This window comes from Uloborus diversus, chromosome 7 (genome assembly GCF_026930045.1).
Source record: "Uloborus diversus isolate 005 chromosome 7, Udiv.v.3.1, whole genome shotgun sequence".
In the NCBI taxonomy this organism is placed as follows: Eukaryota; Metazoa; Arthropoda; class Arachnida; order Araneae; family Uloboridae; genus Uloborus; species Uloborus diversus.
The window spans coordinates 6,543,876-6,562,601 of NC_072737.1; the positions used below are offsets into that span (position 1 = coordinate 6,543,876).

Below are 18,726 nucleotides of genomic sequence, written 5' to 3' on the forward strand. Positions count from 1 at the left end.
AATTGTTCTTTTTTCATGGCTGCCAACCATTTATGGAAAAAATGGTGGCAAATTCAAATCTTAGGTTAATTTTGGGACACCCTTTATATGATGGTTTCCAAATAAAGAGGGAATTTGTCTTTTCTGCAGTCATTGAAATGTTTCACTCTCTAGCTGTATGGTACAATAACACCCCATTTTTACTAACCCTAAACTCTCAACTGTCAAATTGTTTTTTTTTTCATGGCTGCCAAAAATTTAAGGAAAAAATGGTGGCAAATTCAAATCTTGCTTTAATTTTGGGACACCCTTTATATGATGGTTTCCAAATAAAGAGGCAATTTGTCTTTTCTGCATTCGCTCGTGTCCGCGTCTCGAACATAATGACCAGTTTTAAAGGGGCACCAAGAAGGAATTTGACATTTGAATCCCTATTTCTCGCCATAAAGTGTCACACAAAGTGTCACACTTCATTGTCTCAAATACGACTAAGAAAACCTACCTTCGTTGAGATTCCTCACAATTCACGAATTTTGCAGGAATCAGCCAACTTTCTGCAGATATTTTAAACTAGTGGTACCCGCACGGCTTTGCTTGCAATAGAAAAATTAAAAGGTCTTTTGGTTCGCCTGTATATTTACAAATAATGTATGGTGAATTTTCTCGCCAATTGGCTTGTACCCATGTTACAGTTCCACTTTATGATAATTTCGTATCTTGCCAATTTACTTGTGCCCATGTTACGGTTCCACGTTATGATAATTTCGTAATTTACTCGTCCATCTTATGATAATTTTGTTCTTAAAATTGGAATAGAAAAAGAACCACATCGAATTTTTGAAAAATCGCTTCGAGGTGCACACCCCCATGCTATAAACTAACTCTGTGCCAAATTTCATGAAAATCGGCCGAACGGTCTAGGCGTTATGCGCGTCACAGAGATCCAGACAGACAGAGAGAGATCCTGACAGAGAGACATTCAGCTTTATTATTAGTAAAGATAAAGATAAGAAATAGTTCTAATTTTCCGGAAAATTACGTTAATTCGACTCAAAACTCAACTGTTTCTCAGGAAAACGATTATGTGGATATTTTTACAAAATTCTGCAAGAAGCCTACAGAAATTTTGCAGATATCTGCAAAATGTCTTCTTTAATTTAAAGATACCTGCAGCAAAATCTGCAGAATTACTCAAATTTAAAGTTTTAAATCGCGATAACCTTAATCTGCTAATTTTGTGCAAGAACATGCTGTTCACTTTCTTTTCATCATTTTTGCAAAGGTATTTATTTATTCACTACTAGCTATACCCGACGCGCGTTGCTACGCCAACAAAAAAATACATCATTATACTGATTTTCATGACAATCGGTAGAACGGGGCAGAAGTTGCTACTCTGCAGTGCCACCTGGTGGCGAGTGGCCTCAATGAGCATATTATGCACCTTCTCCGTGGAAAAATACATATATATATATATAGCAATTTTCATAATAATCGGTCCAGGTATCAAGTGACTATACTCAAATTTTGTACTCACGCAGTTTGCAAGATCAATCAATCGCTAAAAATATCAAATAGAAAAAGTTTTAAATCCCCCCGTTGCATGAAAAGCTATAAAACAATAAAGAAAGAATTTATTTGTTCAAACTCAAGAAAAATGGCAACAGCTAACTTCTTATCAGTGAGATCTTTCACGCGAATTGATTTCTGCAGCCGATCATTTTATTCGTATTTATCCAATGGATTGTGACTTAAATTGGAATAAAAAAGGAACTATCGATCGGATTTTTTTCAAACTGGTCTATAAACATTCCCAGTACCAAAAATAACAAACGGTGAAAGTTTCAGCCAAATCTGCCGGGTAGTTTTTGAGTTCATGGATGACATACAGACAAACATTCATTTATATATATATAGATGTGTAATATGTTTATTAAATTGTAATCCATTCGTTTAACACAGAAAATAACAGCTTTATTTCTTTTTCTTCATAGCTTTCGTGTCGATTGCACATTTCCATGGAAGACTCGGCAGTGTATTTATCGGACTCCCAATATGAAGCTCTCAAACAGGTAAAGTTGCTGTTATGGCACGAGACACTGCAGTGTCTGCGTTTAAGTTTTTTTTTTTTTTTTTTCCTTGCACGATTACCAGTTTACTTCAAATTTATATTTTCTTGTAAAATATATAGGATTGAATCATTTTCTAAAAGCTTGTTTTTTTAGAAAAACGTCTCGTTTAATTTCAACAATCCAAGCTGTCCTGATATTACAAACACTTGTAGGTATTTTTACGATGCCTGGACCGCTCATACTAGAAAGGGTGGTGTAAGATCCGACTTATGTTGGCCTTCTTTGATCGAGTTTTCTCTAATAGTGTAGATAAAAATGTTACAAACACGATCTGTCGTGGGGAGGTATAAAGACAGTAACTGTAAATTTTTCGTTTTTCAATTTTTTGCTTTTTTATCATTTAGGGAAACGGCACCAGTCACAACTCTACGTTAAATCCCGGTTATCACAAATTTGCCATTTCAACTGCGCTTGCGCGCGGACTTTGCCGACTTCAAAAATCTTGCTAAAATTAATTACAAACATTTTAAATTTGTTAATAAATATGAGATAGCAACAGATAAAAATTAGAAATCACAAAACTTTCTCTGATTTAGTTTTTAGGCCTCGGTAAAGATTGAGTTTTGCGTCTGAATTATTAATGGATTCGGAGCCTGATTTTTCTACCAAACAAAGATCATTTTCAGGGCCAAATTTTTAAATACAAAGCCGGACCCTCATCTTAATATATAAAAATCAATGTCCTGATATAATATATATATATATATCAACGCACAGCCGAAACCGCTGAAGCTTCAGACTTGAAATTTGGCAGGCATGTCCGCATGATTACAAAAGTAACCACTAAGAAAGGATTTTTCGAAATCTCAATTAGTTCGGGAGAAATTAATTAAAACCCCGTAATTTCAGCGAAATTAAAAACCTGTCATTGAAATTCAAATCCCTTATTTTCGAAGGCTTTCCTCTATGCAAATCATTATTCAGTACTTCATCTCAACTTAAAATTTGCGAACTATAAATTTGATATTGTTTTTGTTTCTCACGTGATTCTCCGAGGCTTTTCTCAAGTCAAATCATAATGTTTCTGTCTTTTGCTTTTATTTTTTCAAAACTAGAAACGAAGTTTTTAAGAACATCATCACAGGCGGACTATCCTTTTGAATTTAGAAGAGTGCAGTTTCCTGTTAAAGTTTGCTTCGCAATAACCATTAATAAGTCACAAGGACAGACATTAAAAGTAGCAGGGATCGATTTAAGAGAAGACTTTTTTTCACACGACCAATGTTATGTAGCTTGCTCCAAAGCCAGTTCATCAAGCAGTTTAATAATTTTAGCACCAGAAAAAAAAACTAAAAATGTTGTATACAAAGAAGTTCTAGCTTAAACATAGGTATAACAATAAAATGTGGATGACCTCTGTTTGCAAAGATAATCAATACTTTAAAAGGATCGTTAATAACAATTAAAGATCGGTTAAGGACAAGGGCATATATATATAAGGAGTCCAGGGTCCACGGGATCCTCCCCAAATTAGAAAAAGTTATAGATAATAAGTAATTATTGTAGGGGATTTTCGAAACTGGGTGCACCAAGCACTGTTAACCCCTGCTAATTCCATTACCCGAACAATACCGGCTACGGGAATGCTAGGATATATATATATATCTTAATATATAAAAATCTTCTGTGCGGACGTTTGTCACCATAAGGCTTTTAAACGGCTGGACCGATTTTGATAAAAATTTTTGTGTATAATTGAGTTGTGGCAAGCATGGTTTCGAAGCGCGATGGATCGAATCCAAAACGTTATTGTTAATTAATTAATTAATTTAAACATTGGATGATTATATCTCCCAAATGATTAATATTTATTTTAACCTATTGTTGAGCGAAAATTTAAATAAATATTTAACCCGTTGCCAAAGGACAAAAAGAAAGCCAGCTCTGCTTTTTGTAATGAAATTTATTACTGGGATATGTCAATTGAGAAAAGACAAAACGTAGAGAGAGAGAAAGAGAGAGAGGCCTTCATTTCTTGAAAGCAACGTTTTAGGTCCCGCGTGATATATTTTTAAATACTGGAAGGGGAAGGTTCACACAAAACGTGTGTTCTGTCGTCGTAGATGGTCTTTGGTTGAACCATGTGACCGAATCGGTGCTTTAGGTTTTCCTAACTGAATGATCAGAAAGTACCGAGCAACATTTGTTTCTCGGCTCAAATCCATCTGAGTTTTGGCACCAATGTCAAAAAGACTTAAGGATTATCTAACTAATCAGTACATTATTAAAGGAAAAGGTGTTGGAATTTAAAGATGAAACAAATTTTATTTTCGTCCAGATAAATTACAACAGGGTAGTTCTGTACACAAAAGATCAGTGCAGTGGAAGATCTTGATCTTTGGTGGAAAGAAGAAATTAGGCAATATATGAAGTTTAAAAAGTTTTCGTTCAAAAGATCGGACCGCTAATCGGTCAGAGTTGGCTTCGCACATCTCTGTCTGTCATCCTGACAGACAGAGGGACTTTCAGCTTTATTATTAGTAAAGATTTCGAAAAAAGGTCTGACCCCCCCCCCCCCCCGCCAGTAACAGATACCGAAAATCTGATGATACCCAGGAACAGACAAGCGAGAAGGATGAGTAACAGAGAGGATGATAAAAAGATGATTAATAGACAAAATTCCCTCTTCTCTTCTCCCCCCCTTTTCCCTTCAAAATTCACAAAAGTTCTTCTTTTGAGCAATCACGATTGCTTATTGCTTTCATTTGACTGTTTTTGATGTCCTATGATTTTATTTTCCCACCGCCACCCTCTGCACCATCACCGTGGACAGGCGGGCTCCTCACGATGCTGCACCTATAGCGAAAGCCGTCTCCAGGTTGCATCCATGTCCTACACACACGCGCATACATACACAACTACACACACACACGCACACACATACACATACACACACAAACACACACGCATACATACACACACATACACACAACTACCCACACATTCATGCCTGCACACAGAAACAAACACATATGCCGACATACACATACGCATACATACACACACATACACACAACTACCCACACATTCCTACCCGCACACACACACAAACACATATGCCTACACACACATGCACATACCCCCCCCCCACACTTATGCCAGCACACAGACACAAACACACATACCACGTACACACAAACACCCCCCCCCACACACACACAAACACACATGCCTACATACACACCCTCGTGATTGCGAAAAACATAATTCAAGATGTCAAAATTCAAATTTTTTTTTTTTTTTTCCAGAACTAAAGTCTTATTAAATTCAAATGAACATGAAACGCCAGCTGACCTCGTTGTGGCTGTTGATAACTTTCCACCACTGCCTTGTACGTTCCAACTGGCTGATAAAATTATCTCTGGTAGCACTAGATGGCTTCACCGTATTCATGAGCCACGACAACATTACTGTCTGACCACGGATTGTATGGAAAGACAAACATCCGTTTTACAGCCGGAAATGGACGAATCTATTATTTTTTTAGGGATGCCAGCTTTTGCAGAAGCAGAGTCTCATTCAAATGAGCGGAATACGCGCATCAAATTTTTACTTTTCCCCCCCCTCATTCACATAGATTCGTCTCATCTGGACATTTGAAAACTCCATACAATCCGTGGTTGGACAGCGCCTAAAAGGCGTATTATTTTAATTCAAACTTATGAATGTCTGTCACCGGACCCTTGTCTGTTACTGGTGACCTTACCCTAAAGTACGTTAGCTTTATTGTACAAGCTTGCTTATTTTGTTTCCGCTGGTAAAAAGCGCGAAAAAAAATAAATAAATAAAATCTAATTCCAAAATTTTCCTCTTTATTGAATCGAAAACGCGTTTCTTCAAATATTTCGAAAGCTTATTTCTGCAGATACTGCTGTTTACCTGCATTTAAAAGTATAGGGCTATCTAAGCAAAAGTGGTCCTCTCATAGGGTTGTCACGATTTAAGTTTAAATAATTGAGTAATTCTGCAGAATTTCAGCCTGTATTCTCAAATTTTGCTGAAATCTGCAAAATCTGAAGATGTAGAATCAGAAATACAGGGTCCATTATGAAAGTAATGAGCATAATGTTATTGTGACGCGACGATAGATGGCAACACGGTAAAACCGGCTGGGAAATGTGGTGCGGGATATGCCCTTTCAATGCATCCAGTCGTCAGTTGCTTTCGAGCAGTGTGAGCGGAGATAAGTGCCTCCGCTTGAAGTATGTTTTCAACTTTTGTAACATAACGCAATGGAGCGTTCGCTTGAACAATGATACGCCATAAAGTTTTGCGTGAGGTTTGGAAAAAATGCAACCGAAACATTCCAGATGCTGCAAGAAGCCTTCTAGAACGATTGCATTTCAAGATCACAGTCTGGGAAGTGGCACAAGGCATTCAAAGAGAGCCAGGAGGAGGTCGCCGACAAACCCCGTTATGGATGTCCCCCCCCCCCCGGTGATCCCTCACCACCTTACAGTCCCTACTTAGCTTCATGTGACTTCTTTTTGTTTCCGCGACTCGAGAGAGAGAAGAAAGGAAAACATTGGGGAACCTTGGGAAACATCCAACACCATGTTACAACGTTCCTGAGAGGCATTCCCTTGGAAGAGTTTCAGGGTGCCTTTCAGGCGTAGCAAACACGTCTCCGCAAGTGTATTGATGCAGGAGGAATGTATTTTGAAGAATATTAAACATTTTGTACAAATTACGATCAATAAATATATTTTGCCAGTAAATGCTCATTACTTTCATAATGGACCCTGTAGATCTAACTTTTCTGCAAAGCTTTTTAATAGTCATCCCGCAAATACTTGCCCTTTGACAACAATAATTAAATGTAAAGTGTAAATACAACATACTAGCGGAGTGCATTGACACACTCTGCATGAGTACTAATTTTTCAAAGTTACTGAGAAATCGTGATAATTCAGGTATAAAAGTCAATTACTTTCCCTGCTATGCACGCATTTAAATATGTATTTTATTTTATATTCGCAGTTCAAGAAAAATGTATCGGATATTCTAACACCTGGTCATTCAGACATCACGCTCAATAAATGGCTGAGAGGTAAGAATTTGAATTTTCGTTTTTAATATTCTAATTTTCATTTAACAGCGCTTTGTCTTCTACCGTAGCCCCACTAGATGGCGCTGACGCTTTTGGGCTTTGACAATTTATGACTTCTGCGTTAAACCGATGCAACTATGATCCGCTCATGCATCCACCAATCAACGTCAACCTTTCAAATTTCGTTTATTTTTGATTGAACGTCTCCCATTTTGACCAAAAGAGGCGTTGAACGAAACCCTGCATCCACCAATCAATGGCAACGTAATGGAAAACAGAGGTTCCCTGTAGCGCCCTCTTTGTTGCTATGAGTTTCAGCGATTGTCACGGCCTATAGGCGTAAGCGAAATTTTAGTGGGGCCATGATTCTACACATTTTCTGATTCCCGGCACGTTTTGCTTTGTGTGTGATTCTTGCCCTCGGCCCGTATGAGAAAAGTCGTCTGTCAAAAAAAGAAATCTGATTTGGTCGAAAAATTTTCTGAATAGAAAAAACAAAAGAATTGAACATCTCAAGAATAATTATACATATCTTTTAAAATCAAGATGTTTCTTCAAAAATAAAAATAAAAGTGTAATTGCAGCTTTAATGCTTGCTTTTCTTACTCTCATAAGCTGATTTCTAATCTGCTGAAGCTTATACGGTTTTATTTGTTACTAGTGGCACCCGCACGGCTTTGCCCGTAATAGAAAAATTAAAAGGTCTTTTGGTTCGCCTGTATATTTACAAATAATGTATGGTGAATTTTCTCGCCAATTGGCTTGTACCCACGTTACAGTTCCACGTTATGATAATTTCGTATCTCGCCAATTGGCTTGTGCCCATGTTACGGTTCCACGTTAGGATAATTTCGTAATTTATCATAGTTTTTTTCTTAAAATTGGAATAGAAAAAGAACCACATCGAATTTTCGAAAAATCGCTTCGAGGTGCACACCCCCATGCTACATACTAACTTTGCCAAATTTCATGAAAATCGGCCGAACGGTTTAGGCGCTATGCGCGTCACAGACATCCTACAGACATCCAGACATCCTCCGGACAGAGAGACTTTCAGCTTTATTATTAGTAAAGATAAAGATTTCATGAAAATCAGCCGAACGGTTTAGGCGCTATACGCGTCACAGACATCCTACACACATCCTACAGACATCCAGACATCCTCCGGACAGAGAGACTTTCAGCTTTATTATTAGTAAAGATAAAGATTTCATGAAAATCAGCCGAACGGTTTAGGCGCTATACGCGTCACAGACATCCTACACACATCCTACAGACATCCAGACATCCTCCGGACAGAGAGACTTTCAGCTTTATTATTAGTAAAGATAAAGATTTCATGAAAATCAGCCGAACGGTTAAGGCGCTATGCGCGTCACAAACATCCTACAGACATCCAGACATCCTCCGGACAGAGAGGCTTTCAGCTTTATTATTAGTAAAGAAAATGAACGTAAAAAGGCTGTTGCGCCAAAGATTATGGGCACTGTGCCAAAACAGCAACTTCTCTTACGATACAAGCGTAAATGAATTTGTCCAAGGCACAAGTTACCGAAGCCGCACTATATAAACGACATTGTTTTAGTTGGATAATGTATTATAGTGTCATATCGTTATTGCACACCTGAACTATTTTTAATGCATACATTTACCACTGGCTTTAGCATTGCTAAAGTGGCGGCGATTCGAGGGGAGGGGGCAACCCCCCTCCTTTTTACGGTTCATTTAGTTATTTTATTTTCCGATTTGGAAACCAAAACTAGAAATTATAAAAAAAGCAGAGGCGTCAAAACTTTCAAATCATAGTTATTTGTTTTACTTCGTATATCTGTTTACGAAACATTACTGAGCACATGCAGTTACTTTTAGTTTATGTATTCATTGTTTAGATATTGGTAAATCAGTTGCATAACTCAAACGAGCCATAGTTGCTTAATGAAATGATTACTAATTGTTTGTGACTTCTCAAAATACTTAGGGGTAAATAATGAAAGGCGAATTCATGTAAGTGTTTCTTTGGGGAATGTTATTGTGAACATAAATCATTAAAATCTTGAGAAAAACGTGAGTTAAGCTGTTAAATTTGCATCAATTACCACTTATATGCTATAAAAACCAGACTTTTAAACAAAATTTTGTACTATTTCCTTTCTCTCTCTCTCTCTCTTTTTTTTTTTACTGCCGGTAAAAATCTTATGGCTTTTAGTTGTCGTTTATTCTTCCTTTCTCCTTTTTTTTGCACCCCCTCCCCTTCATCCACTTTTTTTTTTCAGTCCCAATCGTCGCCTCTGGCATTGCATTAAAATGGAATTAAGAAGAAACCTAATACTAAAATTTTTCGCAAATTTATATTTTCTTGGGACCTTATAAACTAACATTATTGCAATGAATGTGTATCAAAATTGTCCCATAATGGCACATCTCAAAAAATGTGCTCATGCCGTTCGCTTGTCACACTTTGCATTTGATGTCGGTCAATGATTGTAATTAACTAAAAAACAGTGTAAAATGCACTAAGAGTAACAAGAAGTATCGTCTAGAACTATACGAGCCTACTTCCCCGTATACCCATACTACTTTCTAGTACCTGATCAATATTCTCATAAAATATTCCTCACATCTAAAAAAATTAGATGCGTAAAAAAAAAAAAACCGAACAAATAAAATAGAAGCATCTTTTAAACAAAGCAGCTAAAACACTTTTTTCCATTAAAAAAAATTCTTTAGCAGCTTTCGAAACGAAAAAATAATAGTTAAAATTAATAAACTCATTAAAATAAATACATCATATCAAAAAAAAAAAAAAAAAAAAATCGTTTCTTTTTCCCCTGTTGCCAAAAATAATTTTTAAAATGAATTACTGCACTTACCAAAATAAATAAAAACAATAAAATGTCAACTTAAAGGAATACTTTTCATTGTCAAAAAAAAAAAAAAAAAAAAATCGTCTATTCATATCTTTATGTAGAAACATATGACTTCGAGTTTATTCGCCGAAAATTGAATGCCTAAATTAAAACTTAAGCGTGAAAATAAAAACAAGTCATATCAACCATAATTATTTCACAGTTAACCATAGCCAGTCGGAGTCTCTCGGAGTCGGAGTCGTCATCTCCATTTTAGGATAAAGGAGTCGGAGACGAATATCCAAGAATCGGCGTCAGTCATTTGTCCTCCGTGTATAAATTTTTGCCAAAGCTACGAAGTCAGAGTCGAAGTCGGGGAGTCGGAGTTCGATTAATTGTCGGGCACATGAGTCGGATTCGGAGTCAGGTGCCCCTAAATTCTCGGAGTCGGAGTCTGGAGTTTGGCGTCAAGAGCTATTTCCAACAAAATTTGTTTGAAATAAATCCGCCTTCAAGTACGGAATCTACATTGACTTTCAGTTTCCCCGTAGGCGCTAATGTTAAGGGATTTGAACTGTTCAAAATTGAACGGAAAATTGTTCAAATCAGAAAGATATTTTATATACAAGTTTTTCATCAAAAGCTTTTTCCTACAAAGTTTGTTTGAAGCAAATTCGCCTCACAGTTCGGAATTGCCTTGAATTTCCCCGTAGGCGCTAATGTTAAGATTTTTTGAACTGTTCAAAATTGAAAAAAAAAAAAGTTCAAATCAAAAAGTGAAATATGGGAATGAGGTGTTCTCGTCGAGATCTTTCGAACAAAAAAAAGTTTGTTTGAATCGAACTATTCATTCAAAAGTTATTGGGGGGGGGGGGGGACAGACAGACCGACAGACAGACAGACCGACAGACATTTTTTCCCATCTCAATACCCTACTTTCCAATTTTTTAATTTTTCGATATTGATTTAATTATTTTATTTATTTATTTATTTTTTTTTTTTTTGTTTTTCGCGATACTTTTAAGATGCATTAAGCCTTCTTTCATGCTTTTCTTCTTCTTTTTCTGATTTTTACTGGGAAAGTAGGCTAAAAAGGATCGCAGACACATGTTCCGAAAGTACAAAGAACTCTATCAACGTTTGTCGGATGACTTTATATCAATAATTTCACTCTTTTTGCATTGAAAACAATGGCGGTTCTGAAAGTGATGGAATAGGTTTCGGAATTTTTATGCGTAAAATTTATTTATATCACCCAAAATTTTTTCCGAAAAGGAAGGAGGTTGTTATGCTCCCATACGTAATAATGTTTTTTTTTAAATAAAAAACAATAAAATAAAAACCATTTATGCAATCTAATCAAGAAATAACCATTTTTTGTACGTTTCCCTAAAGTTTGTTCAAAGCCTCTAGGACGAGAATTTAGATAAGATAAAAATTTCTGTTTAGTTTTCAATGTTAATATTATTTCAACTACTATAAATTGAATGAAACATTGTTCTAACCAAAAGAATAAAGCATGAGAACGAAAAGTAGGCTTGCCAGATTTCTGAAATGTTCAACCCGGACATCGGAAGAGCACCCCCCCCCCCCCCCGTGTCGCGGGTATTCAAAAGGGTTTAACCTTGGCTAGCTTCTACAGGGTTTTAGACGGTAGTTCATTTTTATTGCATTGAATTTTAACATTTTATTTCTTTCATGTTTATATTTTCAAGTTATTTAAGCAAACAGAAACACTTTGAATAAGCAAAAAAATTGAAAAATATTTGCATGCACTTTTTATTGGTTAGAACTCTTTTGGTTTTAATATTGTCGTAAAAACCTTCACAAGATAATTCAATATTTACTTTACATTTTATTGTTGCAAATGAGAAAATAGTTATCCTAAATAATCCTTCATAATAAATTATTTTTAGACTTTTTTAGTTATCTATATTCAAATTTATCATTTTCCGGGACGTGAAGTAAACCGGACCTGGGACACCGGAATTTTGTCTGAAAACCGGAACTGTCCCCGTCAAACCGGGTCGTCCGGCAAGCCTACCCAAAAGTAATTAGGCTGAGTGGGGTAAACCTATGAATTTTCCGTTTTTCAATATATAGTGAAATAATTTATTGTTGGTTTATACTTGTTCAGTTGTATTTGTAACTTAATAATTCAATATTAATATTTCAATAATAATTTTTATTTCAAACTTTAAAAAAAAAAAAAAGAGAGAAGGAGAGAGAGAGAATACTTCCATTTTCTGGGAGAAGTACGTACCTTCATTACCCCTCCCACAAAACCGCTATTTTTTTGAAAGCGGAGTTTCTTGTAACGTCGAAACACGTGTCTGCAATTTTAATGCTGTTTGAGCATTTTCCTGCAGTTTCTTGAGTATCATTTATTGCACTAAGAAAAACTCTTACAATGATGCAAATCAGTAATGATTTTCATCTTTTGATATAACATTTTTTTCTCTCATTATTTCAGCCCGAAACTATAATTTAAAGAAGGCAGAAGCTCTTTTTCGTCAGGTATTTTTTTTCCCTTTGTATTTGTAATCTTGTATTTAAAAAAAAATACATTCAATTGTGCATTGAATATGTTTTGACGAAAATAATAATCCTAAGTGGGGAATGTATGTCGTGGTTATTACGTAAGTAGTGGCATAATCAGTAGCGTCGGCTATCGAGGGACGGAGGTGGCGGGGTCCGCCCCGGGTAAAACCCGTCTTGGGGGTAACACCAAAGTTGAATTGAAAACTTTTTAAAAAATATGCAGTTAAAATGCATTCTTAAGACTAAAAATTTGAAAACTTTCCGGGGAAAACTGAAACCAATTATTTTTCCAAGTACTTGGAATGTCTTTGAAATAATCAAGGGGCCATCATTTTTTGATCTCATAATGACCTCGCACATATGCAACTACAGCAAATTATGTAAAAACATTCATGGTTTTTCTTTTGGACATTAGTGCAGTTAAAATTTCGTTCTTACACAAATGTACTAGTTTCTGAAAATTTCATGTATGAATTTCATGTTTGCATAAAATATTAAAATTTTTTGTTTTTGCGTTCGCAAGGGGAACAGTAAGAATAATTTGTTTCTGAGATATTTTTCTAAATTGCTTCGATTTTATTTCTTCTCGTAATGCTTTAAGTAATATGCACTTAGACAAATATTTAATTGACAGTAACATATTTAAAATTTCTTAATTTCGTTTTATGTATAAACAATTTGAAAGTAACATGTTTACACGGTTGTCATTTAGCCATATTCATAAATCGTATAAAACATGTTTAGAAGTTTATTTAGTCTTATTCATTTACTATGATGTTTAGTCGTTGGTAATTTTTATCTTACTCATTTTTCTAGTGTTAATTTCTTTTTCCATAGATTCACGATTGCAGGGAAATTTACGAGTTTGACACTATTACAGAATGGTTCAAAAGATCAGAAGTGAGTCTAAAAAGGTTTTTCTTTTTAAAACTAATTTCTTGTAAAATCTATTTTTTACCACGAAAGTGGTATACATTTATGTGACGATGTATATCAGTCGATATAGGGTAGACCGACCAGTGAGTGAACACCACCCAGTGAATGAACAGCGCGTCATTTTTTAAAAAAAAAATAAGCTTCCAAATTTTTTTTCTAAATAAATTCACTACAAAAGTGTTCTTTATTGATATTCTAAGTTATCTGATACCTGATTGGTTACATTGGATACGTATTTTTTTCCTGAAAAAAATTTGAAAGTTTTACTGCCGTGAATCGTTGTTTTCCTCTTTTAAAATAATAAGGCTGGTTTCGCGCAAGCAATTATTTTGATGAATATTATTTTTATTGATAAATTTTATTTTTTAACTTTACGAAAAAAAAATTTAGTATACATATTTAGGCTATGGATTTAAATTGTTTCAGTCAATGCAGAATGCGTAGATTTTCAGGTAGAGGGGTGTTCAGTCACTGGGTTCGAAAAATTGCGAAAACCCAGTGAATGAACAATGGCAAAATTTCTTTTGATTTAAAAAGAAATTTGAAGTTTCTTTGAGATATTTTAATTTTCTCACTTATTTGTAATGCAGATAGTTTTATATGCTTATTTATTTATGTACTAGTGGTACCCGCACGGCTTTGCCCGTAATAGAATAATTAAAAGGTCTTTTGGTTCGCCTGTATATTTACAAATAATGTATGGTAAATTTTATCGCCAATTGGCTTGCACTCATGTTACGGTTCCACGTTATGATAATTTCGTATCTCGCCAATTGGCTTGTGCCCATGTTACGGTTCCACGTTATGATAATTTCGTAATTTACTCGTCCATCTTATGATATTTTTGTTCTTAAAATTAGAATAGAAAAAGAACCGCATCGAATTTTCGAAAAATCGCTTCGGGGTGCAAACCCCCATGCTACAAACTAACTTTGTGCCAAATTTCATGAAAATCGGCCGAACGGTCTAGGCGCTATGCGCGTCACTGAGATCCTGACAGAGAGACTTTCAGCTTTATTATTAGTAAAGATTTCATTATATATTTTATAATTTTTCTTTATTTTTGTCTTTGTAAACAATGCACTTTTTACTGAGTTTTATCTTTTGTTTATTTATATCTCTATCTGTATATTAACCTACCTACCTACATCTATCTTTCTATATCTTTATCTCTCTTGATAGATAGACAGATCGATAGAGAGATAGAGAAATAGAAATATATATACAAAGAGAGAATAAATAGGTAGATATGTATGTATGTTTGTACATAGATAGATAAATAGATAGAGGAAGATAAAGAGATAGATATATAAAAAATAAGAGATAAATAGATATATAGGTAGATAAATATAGAGATAGAATAGGTAGGTTGATAGATAGATCGATAGATTTATTAATAGATAAATAGATAGGTAGTGGTTAACAGATAGATAGGTAGATAGAGAGACTAATATAGAGATAAATAGCTAGGTAGAGAGACTGATATAGAGATATATAGTAGGTAGATATATAGACAGGTAGATAGACCTTTAGATATAGATTGGTGGATAGATATAGTTAGGTAGATATGCTGATAAGATAGATAGATAGATAGGTAGATAGTTAGGTAGATAGACAGATAGATAAGAAGATAGATGTATAGATAAGTATATAGATAAGCAGATAAGTAGAGAGATAAGTAGATAAATCGATCGATAAGTAGATAAATGGACAGATAAGTAGATATATATAGAGATAAATAGATAGATAAATAGATAGATAAGTAGAGAGATAGATCGATAGATAAGTATATAGATAGATAAGTAGATCGGTAGATAGATAGATAGATAGATAAGTAGATAGGTAGATAGATAGATAGATAGATAAGTATATAGATAGATAGATCGAAAGATAAGTATATAGATAGATAGATAGATAAATAAGTAGGTAGATAGATAGATAGATAAATATATATAGATAAATATATATAAATAGCTAGATACGATATATAAATAGATAGATAAATAGATAGAGGAAGATAAAGAGATAGATACATAAAAAATAAGAGATAAATAGATATATAGGTAGATAAATATAGAGATAGAATAGGTAGGTTGATAGATAGATCGATAGATTTATTAATAGATAAATAGATAGGTAGTGGTTAACAGATAGATAGGTAGATAGAGAGACTAATATAGAGATAGATAGCTAGGTAGAGAGACTGATATAGAGATATATAGTAGGTAGATATATAGACAGGTAGATAGACCTTTAGATATAGATTGGTGGATAGATATAGATAGGTAGATATGCTGATAAGATAGATAGATAGATAGGTAGATAGTTAGGTAGATAGACAGATAGATAAGTAGATAGATGTATAGATAAGTATATAGATAAGTAGATAAGTAGAGAGATAAGTAGATAAATCGATCGATAAGTAGATAAGTGGACAGATAAGTAGATATATATAGAGATAGATAAATAGATAGATAGATAAGTAGAGAGATAGATCGATAGATAAGTATATATATCGATAGATAGATAAGTAGATAAATAAGTAGATAGATAGATCGATAGATAAGTATATAGATAGATAAGTAGATAAATAGATAAGAAGATAGATAGATAGATAGATATACATAGCTAGATACAGATAAGTAGATAGATAGATAAATAGATATAGATAGTTATATAAATAGATAGATAGATAAGTAGATAAATAAGTAGATAGATAGATCGATAGATAAGTATATAGATAGACAAGTAGATAAATATATCGATAGATAAGTATATAGATAGATAGATAAGTAGATAGATAGAAAAATAGATAAGTACATTGATAAATAGGTAAATAGACATAGAGATAAATAGATACGATATATAAATAGATAGATATATAGATAGATAGATAGATAGATATAGATAGTTATCTAAATAGATAGATAGATAGATAAATAGATATAGTAGTTATATATAGATAGATAGATAGATAGATAGATCTCAAAGAAACTTAGTTTTTTTTTTAATCAAAATTTATCATTTTCATTCACTGGACCAATTTGTGTTTATTTACTGGTTCGAGGTGTTCATTCACTGGGTCTTTGTGCCATTTTTTCTTTAAACACCTAAAGAAGTCGGAAGCGGAACCATTTATGTTCCCGCGATTTTTTAGAGATATTTACATAGATCAATTAAAATGTTTTAGCTATCACAATCTGTATAGTATAAAATTTAAAATTACTAGGATTTTTAAAAAATGAAATAGTGCTTAACTGTTCATTCACTGGTCGGTCTACCCTATATCACGATATAGATCCGATATTTATTTTGAAAATACCATGATATTTTGATACTTTCGATATTTATTTTTTCGACTACGTTATTTTCAATATAAAAATATATAAATCCTAGTAATATTGTTAATTTATTAATAAAAAGAACTAAAAAAGTATGCACTATATTTTTTATGATGTATTATTACATTATAAATACAGCAAAGTAATATATTTTTATTTTATATTCATTTTTATCATTAGTACTGCAACAATTTTAAATCATAATAAAAGTGCCTAACTAAATATAACGAAAACAAAAAATTAAACGTTGGTCAGAAAAAAAAAAAAATGTCTAATGACTGTGCACCAACTAATGCATATTTTTTTATTTCTGAATCATATAACTGTAGAGGTAGCTAACAGAAAAAAAAAATGAGTAAAACAGCTGATGCTAAATTAACTTCATTAACATTGAAAAAATTGTAAATTGAAATATTATATATGACTAATGAGAGAAACCTTTAATTTTAAGTCTGCATATTGTAATAATAATGTAAGAAAATAAATAGTGATTTGAGGATGCATTTACTATTTTACAAATACAAATACTTAAGTGACGACCAGCAACAGGCTCTGGGCTCAGCTAGGCTGGTCCTAGTCAATTTACAATCCCCAGTGAAGATCAATGGCCCTCTTAAAACTACCTACTCCCTTGCTCATTACCACCTCTTCCGGTAAGCGGTTCCAAGGTTCCGCTACCCTGCTATAATAATAATTTTTCCTAATATCCATGTTAGCCTGAGATTTAAATAGTTTAAAACAATGACCCCTTGTCCTGTTTTCAGTGCTAAACTTCAACCCCGTAACATCTTTCATTTTAATAAATTTAAACAACTGAATCATGTCCCCTGGGTCTCTTCTTTGCTCAAGACTGTACATTTTTAGCATTCTAAGCCTGTGGATACGTAGTCTAAATGAGAAAGTCCATTTATTAGCTTTGTAGCCCGCCTCTGAACCCTTTCCAATACATTAATATCTTTCTTAAGATAAGGAGACCGAAACTGAACAGCATACTCCAAACGAGGTCTTACCAAACTTCTATATAAGGGCAGAAGAACTTCTTTAAGAAGACTTTAGTTTGTGTTAATTGAAAATATCGGATATATATAAAAATATCGATATATATATATCAAAATGTCGGATATTTTCGGTACTTTTGAAAATATCATGATATTTTCCAACCCTGGTGACAATATCAAAACTTTCCATAGATTGAATGAGACTTTCAGTAAAGCCCTCGATCCAGGAAGGATCCAGCGCTTTAACATTCAGAAGAACGTCTTCGACTTGAAATTTTTGCAAGATTTCTGAATTTTCCTAGAAGACTTACCCGAAAATTATTCCCTTGTTTGTCCCGTAAAGTTTTTATCTAACTTTAGTGGCGTCATCGTAAAAATATATTTGTTCCTTTCGCTTATTTTGTAACTCCTTAAAATGTTCAATGAAATTTACAATTCAGTACAACCTCGTTTTTCCGGACTACCGAAAATCTGGATAATCCGGGTGTTATGGGTGATAAGCAAAACGCATTCTTAAGTAAGCAAAAAAATTCTTAAATAGCAATACTTTTTCTGAAATAAGCAAACGTTTCTTTTATTCTAGCGAACAAGCAATGCTTTTAACAGAATGGGGTTGTTTCCTTCAGTCAAAAGTACTATTTTTAGTGACTGAAATTGATAGAATAAGCAAAAAAAAAAAAAAAAAAAAAATCATGGAGCCAAAAAAAAAAAACTTTTACTTTTTCGAGAGTTATTTTCCATTTATTTTTTTAAATGTCCCATTTTGGAAGTAGGGCGTGGCTAATTGTTTGGTTGATGTCGTGTCCAACAAGAAGTCACGGAGATTTAGCGACTGCTCCAGCCAGGCTTCTTTATCTTCGGTGTGTAGATATCCGTCAAATGCGCAGGGGTGACCCAACCCCC

General features: G+C 33.9%; 1 protein-coding gene across 1 annotated transcript in view; it reads left to right on the forward strand.

Moving 5' to 3' along the window:
- Positions 1-18,726, forward strand: part of LOC129226596 (SEC14-like protein 2) — a 190,630-nt gene that overhangs the window by 108,930 nt on the left and 62,974 nt on the right. The window contains exons 2-5 of the mRNA XM_054861220.1: positions 1,974-2,051; positions 7,092-7,161; positions 12,481-12,524; positions 13,386-13,448. Coding sequence (XP_054717195.1) covers positions 1,998-2,051; positions 7,092-7,161; positions 12,481-12,524; positions 13,386-13,448 — 231 coding nt within the window. The 5' untranslated portion in view covers positions 1,974-1,997. The remainder of the gene's footprint in view (positions 1-1,973; positions 2,052-7,091; positions 7,162-12,480; positions 12,525-13,385; positions 13,449-18,726) is intronic.